The sequence below is a fragment of the Salmo trutta genome, chromosome 10 (genome assembly GCF_901001165.1).
Source record: "Salmo trutta chromosome 10, fSalTru1.1, whole genome shotgun sequence".
Taxonomy (NCBI): domain Eukaryota; kingdom Metazoa; phylum Chordata; class Actinopteri; order Salmoniformes; family Salmonidae; genus Salmo; species Salmo trutta.
In genome coordinates, this window is record NC_042966.1 from 18487043 (window position 1) to 18502884 (window position 15842).

Consider the following 15842-nt stretch of genomic DNA (forward strand, 5'->3'; position numbering starts at 1 on the left):
CCATGACAAAGGCGCCCGTTCTTAGATCATTGCACTTGCTCAATAGTCTTTGTGTGGAACTTTTTTCAATAAAACGGGTACAAAGACTGCCAATGCGACATTTGGCCTGTTTCTCGGAGGAGTGGAACACCCATTCTTGAAGCTATAGGCCTAGGCTAAATAAGTGCTTGGTGTTTCAGTGCATTTTGTCCAAACGTGGACTGAAAATATCTTAGACCAGTAGCTAGCCTGTTATGTAGGATATCTAGCTTTAAAAAAGGCTGTCTTACCTTCACCAAATTTGGCGAGGATAATGTTTTAGACAATTCGACTTGTTATTCCCTGAATACATTGTGAGTCAACCTTGTGTCAGTGCACCGGATGACAGGTCTTATTTTTGAGGCAATGTTAAGGCCGGGTCAGCACTTAGCTGTACTTTGGGTGCGTCTCGTGACTCACCTGTGTGCAGAAACACACACACACAGTTCCAAGGACAGGTCCAGCTCAGCCAAAAGTGTGTGTGGGTGCGCGCGTGGTACAGACGCATCTCAGCACACTGCCAACAACAGAGGGTAGGAGGGAGAGAGAGAGAAAGAGAACACCCCCACCCCCCACACACACAAATAACAATACTGATAACAGAGAGGGGATGAGAAAGAGAAAAGTAGTAGAAACTGTTTTTGCAGAAGCAGAATAAAGTTTAATGACATATTGAAACTCATACAGTTTTTTTGTTGTTGTTTTTTTACTTCTGTTCCTAGTTCTCCAGACTCCACTCTCATCTGGTTTTAGTGTTCAGGAGCATCTTGGGAAGCCGAGCTAGTGATGGGATGCTAACCAGGAGTGCTTGCCAGTGGCTCTGAACAACGTCTGTCATGACAGACATCTTCAATATTCATAGCTGACATTCCCGATAGACATATTAATATCTGGGCAGTGAAAGAGCTGAAAAACACAGGAACCTCAGTCAATATAGACGGGTGGGTTGTTTAGCAACAAAAACAATGCATGCGCAACAATGGAGCAAAACGGGGGTTGGCATAGAATCAAAGGATCGTTGACATAGTTTGACAACAAATTAAAGACATAAATACATTTGCACAAGGAGCACTTGATTGCTCTCAAATGCATCATTAAAGTTGTTGGTTAGCTAGCTATCGATTCTTTTGCCATATCAGCATAGACATGGCAAGAGTCAAAACAAGACATGGTATCAGTAACAAGATACAACGAGACACTTACGATTCCCCACATGGTAGCTTCTTGTCATTGTTGCTAGCTATCTGACCATAACACAACACATGGACTTCTGCCCCATCACACTGTGGTCATGACATTGTCAGCTAACCCAGCTATTCACTTAAATGTTTGTTCATTTGGGATGTCTCAAGATGAGTCTGAAATGCCATGACAGGGAATCTTGGATGTGTCTTAGTTCTCTTTCATGTCTTCCTTTGTTACCACCATATTGGCTTTCACTCAAAACTCCCCTTGATGAGTACAGGCCTCTGTACTCAGAGACAAACCAGCCACCTGTGACATCTTCAATACAGTAGAAAGGATATGGCACAGAGGTTAATGCAACAACAACAAAAATCCCATGACTGAAACTTTAGTCAATCTCAGATTAATTGTCTGGGACCAAGTTAATCTCCCCTTTCATGTAAGGTCATGAGCATCATGCTTTTAGGAAAAACTGCAAGTTTCTACTCCAAAATGAATGAAAATACAATTATGCTGACACAATCTAAAATACAATTTCCACCTGCAGAAATGGGCCCAATAACATATTGGTAAAAATTATGTTAAAATGATTTTAAAATATTGGACCATGCATATAGCCTATGCACGGTCTACATTATCAGATGTGCTATTATCAATAAGCAGTATCACCTGTAGCCCAACTGATGAAGCATAGTGGCTATATAATGTAAATAGGCTGAAGCATGGGGTTTTTCCATCTGCATTTAGCCCATTGGACACAACATCCTGATTGTTATTATTAATCATTATTATTTAATGATACATTATTATTCAGTTTCTATGTCATTGCCCCTTTAAGAGCTCCGTTGTAGTGATTGATGGGAAGTTCGGTTCTTTTTACTCCCTCTGATCTTTTCGACTCGTACTGTCAAAAGAAGAAAAAACGTCGCCTAATTTCGTTCATTTGAGTCAGTAATGCCCAGAGCGCGCAGGGCCCACTACCGACGAACTGAAAACTAGAAAGAGTCATGCTGCTAACCAGCCTCCCGTTCACATGTCGTTCATCTTATTGGAGCTGTCATTCGTGATTGATTTATTAACGTGCGCTTTAAACAGTGTACATTTGTTGATTGCTAGGCATACAAATGAGATTATTTCTTGATACATTTGAAACGAGGTCTAGCTGTGGCTGCTACAGGACTAGAGTGTGAACGAGTTTTGGCGGAATGCACTGCTTGATTGCTGAGAGTGATACACGATTCGTTTTCGAGTTGGAGTTTGTTGAGCAGAGGCTGTGTATGTTTTAGTTTCTGAAAAGCCGTCCATCATAACATTAAATAATCAACTGCGCAATGCGATCAATTATCAGTTCTTACGGTATTTTTTATTCTCTACCGTCATTATCTATCTATTTTCCTGCACGCATATGTAAAACGTTGGACGGAGCACGTCTCTGGAGCGTGTATTAATCCTGCTCTAAGACACATTGCGGACAGCACTCGCACGTCAAACGTATGAACGAGTCACTCAGAAAAACGAATCATGACTCTCAAGTCAGCAAAAAGAGTCGTTTAAAAATAACGAATCGTTCGCGAACTGCACATCAGTTCTCTGTTGCGCAGCTGCGCCTAAACCAGTGGTTCCTAAACAGGGGTCTAGGACCTCTGGGGGTAGGCCTACTTGGTCTATCCACAGGGTACTGGAGAAGACTCATGAGACCATACTGGTAAAATGCACGAGGGGGTACTTCAGGGGTAGGCCTACTCCAGGCAGAGTAAAATTCAGTTGGTGGTAAACTAACCGAAAAAGGTTTGGAACCACTGGCCTAAACCTTGCTTGAAACTCCGGTTGTAAAACTGCATTTTTAAAACGATGCCACATGCGCAATTGAAGGATTATATAAATACACGTGGTGGCAATGTGAAACTTGGATCCCCCGATTTTCTTTTAAACAAAGGCCAAAAATGCTATCAAAATACATTTGCCAAAGCTGTTTTTAAAAGTGTTGTGCATTGAATGCATGTCTGAATACATATTTCCTTCCTATGGCTCTCGAAACTTGAATATGCCTCGAGAGGATTATCCCTGTAAAATATGTGATCACATATCTTGGTATTAAAGTTAGTAAAGATCAGAAAGAACGGGCCAATTTAAATTGCTCTCCTATTGAAGAGAAAGTTGGAAAGAGATTTAACTCCTGGTTATTAAGAGATCTTTCTTTATCCGGACTTGTACTTTATCGAAATCTGAAGGTCTGTCCAGATTAGTTTAAACCTTCCTTGCCTTGGATGTTCCTCTGTCAGTAACTAAAATGGTTGATACTAAATTATTTCACTTCATATGGAGGAATAAACCTCAATATTTAAGAAAAGCGGTAATATGTAGCACCCAAGGTGAGGGAGGGTTGAATGCTCTGGATTTTAAAACCTCTAATATAATATTTAAGATTAAATGGATGCAAAACTATTTAAGGAATAAGGATTGGAATATCATCCCTAATTTAACATTCCAACAGATTGGTGGTCTAAAAATCTTACTCAAATGCAACTTTGATATGGGTAAAATCCCTATTAAGTTGCAAACTTTCATAAACAAGTACTTCTAACTTGGAACCTCATGTACACATGCAGTTTTCCCCACATAGGTATACAATCTGGAATAATAAAGACATGAAAAACTCTTGACCATTTATTTTGGGACTGCTCTTATGTCAGAAGATTTTGGAGTGAGTTAGAAGATTTTATTTTAAAAGAAACGACTATTAATGTTAATCTGAGAGACTGATATTATGTTTTATTTTGATCCAAATGATATGGACCCTGATTTAACTTTCATTGTTTATTTGTTTATCTTTCATGGAAGATTCTTTATCCATAAAATGAAGTGGGCAGAGAACAAACCCCTCTTCACATTATTTAAGATAGAATTGAAATATTATTTTGAAATGATCAGTAAATGTAAAAACAAAAAAGCAATACGCACCATAAAAGTATTTAACAAATAGAAAACGAATCTTGATATGTATGTTAGGTTTATGTACTCTTGTTTGTATATTTATGTTTTTTGTATTTGTTGTGTTCATAATAAAAATAAAAATTAATTTTTTTAACATTTAAAAAATGAATATTATCTCGCATAGAACACATGAAAACAAGCCAACTAGGTAAATATGTAAACTATTATAACTATGGAGTTGTCGGATTTTGTTTTAATAACATTACACGTCAAAAATAGTAGCACTGGAAAGTTAAATCCTGAGTGATAAAGTATATAGGTTTTAATTACTTGGCCTATCCACAGGGTACTGGAGAAGACTCATGAGGCCATAGGTCTACTGGTAAAATGCACGAGGGGGTACTTATATAAATAAGGGATAAAGTATATAGACTTTCAATTACTGTGCCAAGAGCTACAGTAATATATATTATACTACTATACTGCTGTCTGAGTTGAGCACCGCTGTGGTGCGCATTATATACTATTTTATTCCCTTCATCGAAATATCAGTGTCATCAACAATCATGCATGTCAATTCAGTGCACGCAGTTTAACAGAGAAAATAAACTCAGCAAAAAAGGAAACGTCCCTTTTTCAGGACCCTGTCTTTCAAAGATAATTTGTAAGAATCCAAATAACTTCACAGATCTTCATTGTAAAGGGTTTAAACACTGTTTCCCATGCTTGTTCAATGAACCATAAACAATTAATGAACATGTACCTGTGGAACAGTCGTTAAGACACTAACAGCTTACAGACGGTAGACTATTAAGGTCACAGTTATGAAAACTTAAGACACTAAAGAGGCCTTTCTACTGACTCTGAAAAACACCAAAAGAAAGATGCCCAGGGTCCCTGCTCATCTGTCTGAACGTGCCTTAGACATGCTGCAAGGAAGCATGAGGACTGCAGATGTGGCCAGGGCAATAAATTGCAATGTCTGTACTGTGAGATGCCTAAGACAGCGCTACAGGGAGACGGACTGATCATCCTCGCAGTGGCAGACCACATGTAACAACACCTGCACAGGATCGGTACATCTGGACATCACACCTGCGAGACAGGTACAGGATGGCAACAACAACTGCCCGAGTTACACCAAGAGCGCACAATCCCTCCATCAGTGCTCAGACTGTCCGCAATAGGCTGAGAGAGGCTGGACTGAGGGCTTGTAGGCTGTTGTAAGGCAGGTCCTCACCAGACATCACCGGCAACAATGTCGCCTATGGGCACAAACCCACCGTCGCTGGACCAAACAGGACTGGCAAAAAGTGCTCTTCACTGACGAGCCACGGTTTTGTCTCACCAGGGGTGATGGTCGGATTCGCGTTTATCGTCGAAGGAATGAGTTACACCGAGGCCTGTACTCTGGAGCGGAATCAATTTGGAGGTGGAGGGTCTGGGGCGGTGTGTCACAGCATCATCGGACTGCGCTTGTTGTCATTGCAGGCAATCTCAATGCTGTGCATTACAGGAAAGACATCCTCCTCCCTCATGTGGTACCCTTCCTGCAGGCTCATCCTGACATGACCCTCCTGCATGACAATGCCACCAGCCATACTGCTCGTTCTGTGCGTGATTTCCTGCAAGACAGGAATGTCAGTGTTCTGCCATGGCCAGCGAAGAGCCCGGACATCAATCCCATTGAGCACGTCTGGGACCGGTTGGATCGGAGGGTGAGGGCTATGGCCAGTCCCCCCAGAAATGTCTGGGAACTGTGCCTTGGTGGAAGAGTGGGATAACATCTCACAGCAAGAACTGGCAAATCTGGTGCAGTCCATGAGGAGAAGATGCACTGCAGTACTTAATGCAGCTGGTGGCCACACCAGATACTGTTACTTTTGATTTTTACCCCCCCTCTTTGTTCAGGAAGACATTATTCCATTTCTCTTAGTCACATGTCTGTGGAACTTGTTCAGTTTATGTCTCAGTTGTTGAATCTTATGTTCATACAAATATTTACACGTTAAGTTTGCTGAAAATAAACGCAGTTGACAGTTAGAGGACGTTTCTTTTTTTGCCGAGTTTACAATATTTGAGAATATATTTATTTGGGAATATTTTTCGTTAACAGACATGTTTCTAGACATGCTTCTGTCTGTTTAAGGCTGTCATCTCCAAACCAGCCCCCCTCCCACCCAAACCCCCGGAGATTTTTATTGCGGATCTACAGATCTCAAAAACGACCTCTCCAAAAACCATGACAGCGTTCCTTCGCAGTTACGAAGAACTTTAACCCCTGGGATATGGTTAAGGTTGACAAGCACTCAAATGTATTGGTGATATGGGGATCTGTTGAGGGTAAGCTGATCTGACTTACTCTAGTAAACGACTCCGATTCTGAACTTTGACCTCCAGCCATGCTTCAGAAGACTGCGGGGTGGGGCGGTGTGTTATCATTCCTGCTGGATGGAATTAAAGTCCGATAAAGAGAGGGATAAAAGAAAAGGAAGGGGTGAAGGATGGATGGAAATCACAACCGCTCTCCTGGCCACATAAATACCCAGTGCTCAGAAATGGATGGAAGGAATGAGGGGGAGAGAGAGAGAACGAGGGTAGTGGATAGAAAAGAGACAGAAGGGGAGAAATTAAAGAGAGAGGAGAGCGAATGAAAGGGAGACAGCGAGGCAGAAATTCCTCTGGACAGATTCAGGCCAGTGGCTGCAGTCAATAGATCTGGAACACAATAACACAACCATTCCTTAAGTTCCTGGACAGAACATTCAAAGCTTTATCCAGAGAACAGTATGAAAATAATTGTATGATCAAATACTACTTTCATCTTATGTTATGTATAAAATACAGTTTATGTTGAACCCAAGACAACCGTACAAGAATGGACACACACTCCAATTGAAAAGGCAGTATGACGTTTGTTTTATTTACCATCCTATCATCATCATCATCAGCGATATATGTACATTTGTAAAAAATATTCCCGCTAAGCTCTTTGAATAGGCCATTGAAAATGAGACAAGAAACGTTGATGCCGATGTCCGTAGTCTGTCCAGTAGATGGTCAAAACACAGAACATAGGAAATAGCACAAATATACACTGTGGGTAGAAAGGAAATAATGAAGTAGAGGCCAAAACTAATAGTAATATATACGGTACCATAACAGATGGGTTGACACTGTAAGAAACCCTTTTACAGGAGGATGGAATAAAGAAACTAACTCGAGCTTCAGTCAAGAAGCTAGCAACTTATGCCATAATGCGGCTACTTTCTAGGTAGGGTGGTGTTCCCAATGGATAGTCTTTAGCTAACATCAAAACACTGTTTCTTGTCGACAGGGAAAAAAACACATCAATGCATAACGTCAACAGGGTGCTGACTGGAGAGCTGGATGAAAAAAGGAACCTTATGTTGATATCAATGCAGAACTGACAGAAAAATAGTCTTATTGAATCTCAAGTCAGGCTTGAGTCCTTTGACCACATGTTGTAGATCCAATCCCAGAGACCGACGGCAGTAGAGATGCAGAGGTTTTGTACAGCCAGAAAGGATGAATACAGAAATGTTCATGTGACATCCATATTGTCTGAAGACATTCTTTCACTCTCCCTCTTTTTGCATTTAGTAATACAGCCACACAGCTAAATGCACACACACACACACACACACATTCATCCATCCATCCACTCAAAACACACACACTTCCTCTCCCCATGCCGGTTCACTGCTTGGCTTTCTTCTGGATGGTGCCAACGGCGGAGATGACGGTGGTCTTGGTTCCGCTGGCGGTGGTTGTCACGGAGACCACCCCTGGCAGGGTTGCCGTGGTAGTGAGCAGTGCGGGCTGGGCCAGGGTCACGGGCACTGCAGAGTCCCACTTACTCTTCCTCTTCTGAGCCTCTGCTGGGGGTGGAGAGAGGCGGGAGAGAGAAAGTGAACGGGAGAGAAAGGGAACCAGATATACTCTATAATCTTAACCTTTTTTCTCTTTCAGGAAGGTCACAACCTAAAATCAGTCAGGGATGATAATGTTTCTATGGAGTGTGGGGGCTCATCTCTCTGCCAGTGACAGTAGAAGAGGTGTTGGTGGTGATAGCTGTCTAGAGGTTGGGGCTAGGGGTTGATTTGGAACACAGTTGTGTGTGATGTGAGTGTACCTGTAGCTGTGGTAGTAGCTGTATTGGTGGTGGGAACGGCTGCATTGGTGGGGATTGTCCCCTTCTTAGTGCCCGTCACAAACTCAATCTAGGAGAGGAGAGAGGAGACAAAATACTTTATCATACTCATACTGCAGAGGGCTGAGCGGAGCCGGGCTGGGTTATGCTGACATTGTGTTGTGATGAGCCTTAATCTCTTGGCAGGACACTTCTCTGGAAGTGGGTGGAGAGAATAAACTAGAGGCTGCTGGTGGCAACATGCCCCTGACACACAGACTGATAAAAGAGAACAGCCCGGTCTGTGATTGGTAAAACAGTAAAGGAGAGGAGTAAACGTACGTACAGGGTTGGCAAAGCTATTTTCTCTGAACAGGTACACTACATAGCCAAAAGTATGCGGACACCCCTTCAAATGAGTGATTTCGGCTATTTCAGCCACACCCACCACAGGTAAAATAAATCGAACACACCACCATGCAATCTCCATAGACAAACATTGGCAGTAGAATGGCCTGTACTGAAGAGCTCAGTGACTTAACGTGGCACCGTCATAGGATGCCATTTTTCCAACAAGTCAGTTCATCAAATTTCTGTCCCGCTAGAACTGCCGCGGTCAACTGTAAGTGCTGATATTGTGAAGTGGAAATGTCAAAGAGCAACAACGGCTCAGCCGCAAAGTGGTAGGCCACACAAGCTCACAGAACAGGACTGCCGAGTATTGAAGCACGCAGCGCCTAAAAAAGAGTCAGTCCTCGGTTACAACACTCACTACCAAGTTCCAAACGGCCTCTGGAAGCAACGTCAGCACAATAACTGTTCATCAGGAGCTTCATGAAATAGGGTTCCATGGCCGTGGAGCTGCACACAAGCCTAAGCTCACCATGCGCAATGCCAAGCATCGGCTGGTGTTGTAAAGCTTGCAACCATTGGTCTCTGAAACAGTGGAAACGCGTTCTCTGGAGTGATGAATCACGTTTCACCATCTGGCAGTCCGACGGATGAATCTGGGTTTGGCGGATGCCAGGAGAAAGCTACCTGCCCGAATGCATAGTGCCAACTCTAGAGTTTGATGGAGGAGGAATAATGGCCTGGGGCTGTTTTTCATGGTTCGGGCTTGGCCACTTAGTTCCAGTGAATGGAAATCTTAACAGTACAGCATACGATGACATTCTAGACAATTCTGTTCTTCCAACTTTGTGGCAACACTTTGGGGAAGGCCCTTTCCTGTTTCAGCAGAAATGTACATACAGAAATGTTTTGTTGAGATCGATGTGGAAGAACTTGACTGGCCTGCACAGAGCCCTGACCTCAACCCCATCGAATACATTTCAGATTGAATTGTAACGCCGACTGCGAGCCAGGCCTAATCTCCCAACCTCAGTGCCCGACCAAACTAATGCTCGTGGCTGAATGAAAGCAAGTCCTCGCAGCAATGTTCCAACATCTAGTGGAAAGCCTTCCCAAAAGAGCGGAGGCTATTATAGCAGCAAAGGGGAGACCAACTCCATATTAACGCCCATGATTTTGGAATGAGATGTTCAACGTGGATGTCCACATACTTTTGGCCATGTAGTGAATATGTTTTTAACAGAGGTTGGGGATGGGGTTAAGAGGAGAGCAGGCATGATTTTGTATTGTGGGGGTGGGGGTGAAAACGTGTGTATTGTAATTCAGGTTACCTCAGGTCCCCTCTTCAAGTCAATAAAAGCGCCCGTGTCCCTCACCTTCGTCCTGTCCTTCTTGGCTTTCTCCAGTTTATCCATCTCTACCTTCTGAGCTTTGGCTGCAGGGAAGGAATGAAAACAGTTCAGCTGATAGGACTACCACAGACTGCCAAGCACATATAGCCACAAAACAAGCACATATGCCTGTCCGCACACATACACACCAATGACTTCCTTACCCAGTGCCTCATAGTAAGAGTCCTCTGACCAGCCGTGAGGATCAAACATGTCTTTAGGGTAGTTGGTTCCCAGTTCATCAATGCCACAGAACTGAATGAGTTTCTCATAGATACTGCAAAGACACACATAGACATGTCAACAAAAGAATCCCACGTATCATCGACGTGATTATAACTGTGTGTGTGGCATGAATTAGTGCATGTGTGTGTGTTTGTGTGTGTACCTGGGATTCCTGAACTCTTTCTTCTTCTGAATGTGGTTGTTTGTGTCAAAGTCTCCATGTAGATTCTTTTCATACAGCTTCTGGATCTTCTCCTGTTGACAGAAAACCAACATATCTGATCAGTATAACATAAGAATCAAATCCCCACTAGTATAGTTTTTACGACAAGCACTGTTCGTCTGTCGTGATGTGCATGTATCACAAGCCAAGATATTTCAGTAAAGCCAGGCGCAGTTGTCCATAACTGGAATTGAACTTGTGACCTTCGGCCTCCAAACCTACCAGTATATGAACAGCACAGAATGACTGGTCAATTGGTAGAGAGGCGTAACAAGTTAGCTTAGCCCCTACAGGGTGTTAATCGATGCGAAACAAGGCAGCTGAACTTGGCAAAGGCTGAAGTCAGGGTCTTTACCCCAGCCTTGACCCATACAGTACCAGTCAAAAGTTTGGACACACCTACTCACTCCAGGGTTCTTCTTTATTTTTACTATTTTCTACAATGTAGAATAATAGTGAAGACATCAAAAGTATGAAATAACACATATGGAATCATTCAGTAACCAAAAAAGTGTTAAACAATCAAAATATAATTTTGATTCTTCAAAGTAGCCACCCTTCGCCTTGATGACTGCTTTGCACACTCTTGGCATTATGGAGTACAGAAGGACCAAGTCCATATTATGGCAAGAAAAGCTCAAATAAGTAAAAAGAAACAGCAGTCCATCATTACTTTAAGACATGAAGGTCAGTCACTCCCGAAAATGTCAAGAACTTTGAACGTTTCTTCAAGTGCAGTCACAAAAAAACATCAAGTGGTATGATGAAACTGGCTCTCATGAGGACCGCCACAGGAAAGGAAGACCCAGAGTTAACTTTGCTGCAGAGGATAAGTTCATTAGAGTTAACTGCACCTCAGATTGCAGCCCAAATGAGTTCAAGTAACAGATATCTCAATACAACTGTTGAGAGGAGACTGCGTAAATCATGCCTTCATGGTCAAATTTTTGCAAAGAAACCACTACTAAAGGACACCAATAAGAAGAAGAAACTTGCTTGGGCCAAGAAACACGAGCAATGGACATTAGACCGGTGGAAATTTGTCCTTTGGTCTGATGAGTCCAAATTTGAGATTTTTAGGTTCCAACTGCCGTGTCTTTGTGAGACGCAGAGTAGGTGAACGGATGGTTCCCACCATGACGAATGGAGAAGGTGTGATGGTGCTTTGCTGGGGACACTGTCAGTGATTAATTTAGAATTCAAGGCACGCTTAACCAGTATGGCTACCACAGCATTCTGCAGCAATACGACATCCCACCTGGTTTGCGCTCAGTGGGACTATCATGTGTTTTTCAACAGGACAATGTCCCAACACACCTTCATGCTGTGTAAGGGCTATTAAACCAAGACGAGAGTCATGGAGTTCTGCATCAGATGACCTGGCCTCCACAATCACCCGACCTCAACCCAATTGAGATGGACCGCAGAGTGAAGGAAAAACCGCCAACAAGTGCTCAGCATATGTGGGAACTCCTTCAAGACTGTTGGAAAAGGATTCCAGGTGAAGATGGTTGAGGGAATTCCAAGAGCGTGCAAAGCTGTCATCAAAGGCAAAGGGTGGCTACTTTGAAGAAACTAAAATATAAAATGTATTTGGATTTGTTTAACACTTTGTTGGTTGCTACATGATTCCATATATGTTATTTCATAGTTTTGATGTCTTCACTATTATTCTACAATGTAGAAAATAAAGAGAAACCTTTGAATGAGTAGGTGTCCAAACGTTTGACTGGTACTGTATATTTGACTGACAGGGCTCTGAATGGAGCCATTGTGTGTCTGCAGTTTCTGAGACCTCAGAGCAATATTTGGCAACCAGGCTCCTGGGTGACGCAGGGAGCTGGGCCTGTCAACTGGAGCCAGAGTTATCCACAATGATACATTTGCCTTAAAACGGAAAAGATGGAGGATTAGAATGTTATGGCACTACTTTATTTACAGTACTCAAAACAGTCAGTTCAATTAGTAGGAAAACAGTATTGTGATGTTTATTTTGTTGAGATACAATGGTAATGAGGGCCAGTACAATAATGAGGCATACTAAAACAACACAGACCACACCCTGGCTACTCATTGGCCTGAGTCTTAACTGTCCCCAGCCCTTCCTGTATGTGTGTGCTGGTGTTAATTGCAGCCTGAGGCAAGGCAGTGATTCATCAGTGATTCACCTGATAGAGGGGTAATTAAGGGAAGGGATATACCTAGTCAGTTGCACAACTGAATTAATTCCACCAAAATGTGTCTTCTAAATTGAACCCAACCCCTCTGAATCGACGTCATCGGCTCCCGGGGAGCAGTTGCTGTGGGTTAACTGCCTTGCTCAAGGGCAGAATGGAATATTTTCCCCCCATCTTGCTGGCTCAGGGATTTGAACCAGCAACCGTTTGGTTACTGGTCCAACGCTCTGAACCGCTAGCCTATTAAGTAGGTGCGTGCGCACACCATGAGGCAATGCTATAAAGTGCTGAGCTGTTCACTCACCAAGACATTCCTACTCACCTGCCTCAACACCTACCCAACAAGAGCTACATTTACTGATCTAAGTGTTGCATATTTCTCCCTCATGGTTAGGGTTAAGATTTGGGGAGGATACGCTGATCCTAGATCTGCGCATGATGGCAATGTCTACCGGGAATGCCAACTTATTTCTGAGGAAAACCTTGGTCCAGTGTAAGGATTGAGAGACTGTGTCTAGAGGGAAGGAATGTTGACTGACAGAGAGCTGACCACTGAGATGTTGTGTATGTCTCTTCCTACATGTTGATGTTATTCTCCCACTGGAGGATTCTGCTCTCCAACACTCTGGAACATTCTTGAACATTTGCCAACAACTGCAGAACACTGCTTGTCTGGCAGCTGGCATTGAACACTTCTCAGACTTTGGCAGGAGGGGCAATTTACAACCTGGAAACCAATATCTCAGACACACACCTTATCTGTTCTCATACCCTGCCAATTTCAGTACATCATACACTTACCTGTCCGCTAGGGGTGTAACTGTACACATGTTCATACCAAACCTTTTGGTACGGGGACCTTGGATCAGTCCGCATTGTGACGCTGAATGAATACATTAAAAATAAAAACACTCGGCCTACAGGCTCTGCCTACGCTGCAGTGTATGCCTCAAGTCAATTTGAGCATCCTTTTTTTTGTTTCAGCTATTCCGTTAAAACTAGAGCCTATGCACACTTTGTAATCAAAATTCTAATCTTAATTGGCGCATTTCAAACGGTCCTTTTGTGAGGCGCAGCCAGGAAGCAGTTCTGTACGATGGCGAGTGGAGGGGTCGATAAACCAGGAGGGTTCTCCATCATTTAAATCTCCAGTTTGGGAACATGTTTGGCTTCCCAGTAGATTACAATGGCGATGGACAGAGAGAGGATGTCACCATTGCTCAATGAGAATAACCTATGCCAGTGGTTCCCAACTCCAGTCCTCCAGTACCCCCGACAGTACACACTTATTGTTGCCCAAGACAAGAACACCTGATTCAACTTGTCAACTAATCATCAGGCCCTCAATGAGTTGAAGCCGGTGTTTATTGTCTGGGGCTACAACAACGTGTGCTGTTGGGGGTACTAGAGGACTGGAGTTGGGAAACACTGGCCTATGCAGCGGCCAACACCTCAAGCATGTTTTTATGCCAACATCACCCCAGTATTCCTACCCCCGGAGCAAGACGGAAACGCAAAAAAAAAAAAAAACTTAGTCTCCCCTCTTCATTCAAGCAGCCCTTCGCGGCCAATTCTGACCGGGCCAAAGAAATGACAAGAGCGATAGGTATGTTTATAGCCGTGGATCTGCGCCCACTCACAGCGGTTGAGAGGAATAGGGGGTTTCAGCACCTCGTGAAAGTGCTCGAGCCACGTTACCAACTTCACCCACCAGCACCCATTTCAGCAAACAGGTACTACCCGCTCTATAGAAGCAAACTAAAGCTGAAGGTGTCAATGAATTGGCTAACGCAGCCTGCGATGGATGGACCTCCAGGGCTACAGAGAACGACAGTGACAGCCCATCATTTTACACCGGAGTGGGAAATGAGAAGTATGTGCTACAGACACGCTCCTGTTATGAGTCACACAAGTGCGCATAATGTATCTCTTTGTAAGAAAACACTATAGCATAAGCCTATACAATATCTAAGCCATGTTTACATATTGATTTCACACGTATATCGCACAGTGTTGTTGCGTAATCGTGTGTTTTCAGTTAAGAAAACACAAAGTGTTATTCCTGATGGTGCTCTCATTAGGCATTGTATGACTCATGATCATGTATGGAATCAGGAATACAAACACTGAAATGAACTACAGTAACTGTTTACATTACATTTTCCCCCGCTGTGCCAAAAGCGAACCGTGAACCCAAAACCGCAATAACTTCCGAACCGTGGGTTTGGTGAGCCGTTACACCCTTATTGTCCTCCCTCCAGTAGTCTGCTACTTGTTGACAGAGAGCTGACCGTGTCACTGCTGACTATGGTGGTACTGCAGGCCAGTGTGACAAATGTGAAAGTGATGGTTGTTTAGACCAGGTGACCAGACCAGTGTAGACAGAGGAATTTCACAGGTATGTAAGATGTGCAAGCGTGGTGGTGATATAGCGCAGGCAAGTTCAGGTCAGTTGAAATACGGGTGAGTGGAGTTACAGTACATAACTAAGGTAAGTGGGGGTGTGTGTACCTGTAGGTGACTGGAGCAGCGTCCTGGTGGTTCAGGGGGGATCCGGATCTTGTCAGGCGACATGTTCCTCACTTTCTCTGAGAACAGAGCTGGGGCGGAGATACAGAGAGAAACAACCAATCAGAGGAGCAGACTACAGACAGATATAGATGCTGTATAGAAGCCCATGACATTCTAGCAGCTACTTCTTTATCTTTAGAAGTGAACCCAGAAATGATGTCTGTAAAGTCAGTGAGTGTTGAATCAACATGTTTGGTGCATTCCTAAGCTGACAGTTGTTCTGTGTGTGTGTGTGTGTTTGTTTGTTTGTTCGGAGCATCTGGTCCTGGTACGAGACCTAGGCACCACACCCAGTCAGGGAGTGTCTGTTGGGGCTAGTGAAGAGAAACAAGGCTCCCCTTTTTTCAACTCTTCCCTCCTTTCTCTCCCTTCTCTCCTCAACTCTTCCGTTCTTTCTCTGACTCCAGGCCAGGCATTCTCCAGTGTCGCTAGAGCCTCCTCAGAGGGAGAGTATTTTACAGTCACTCAGCACCGTCAATCTAATAAGGCTTTTAATCAGGGGTGTTGAACTCATTTTGCCCCGGGGGCCGCAGTTGTTCGTCAACGAGCTCCGGAGAGCCACACTGAAAATTGGTTATATATCCTCGCTGTCAAAATTTGCTAAACATTGTCCT

At 43.5% G+C, this 15842-nt stretch overlaps 1 protein-coding gene across 1 annotated transcript in view; it reads right to left on the reverse strand.

Moving 5' to 3' along the window:
- Positions 1–7032: 7032 nt before the first annotated feature.
- The window catches only part of LOC115201260 (SAP30-binding protein), a 51413-nt gene continuing 42603 nt past the window's right edge, over positions 7033–15842 (reverse strand). Inside the window, exons 5-10 of the mRNA XM_029764739.1 lie at positions 15169–15257; positions 10421–10512; positions 10197–10309; positions 10018–10076; positions 8294–8381; positions 7033–8039 (exon numbers count right to left, since the gene is read on the reverse strand). Coding sequence (XP_029620599.1) covers positions 7858–8039; positions 8294–8381; positions 10018–10076; positions 10197–10309; positions 10421–10512; positions 15169–15257 — 623 coding nt within the window. The 3' untranslated portion in view covers positions 7033–7857. The remainder of the gene's footprint in view (positions 8040–8293; positions 8382–10017; positions 10077–10196; positions 10310–10420; positions 10513–15168; positions 15258–15842) is intronic.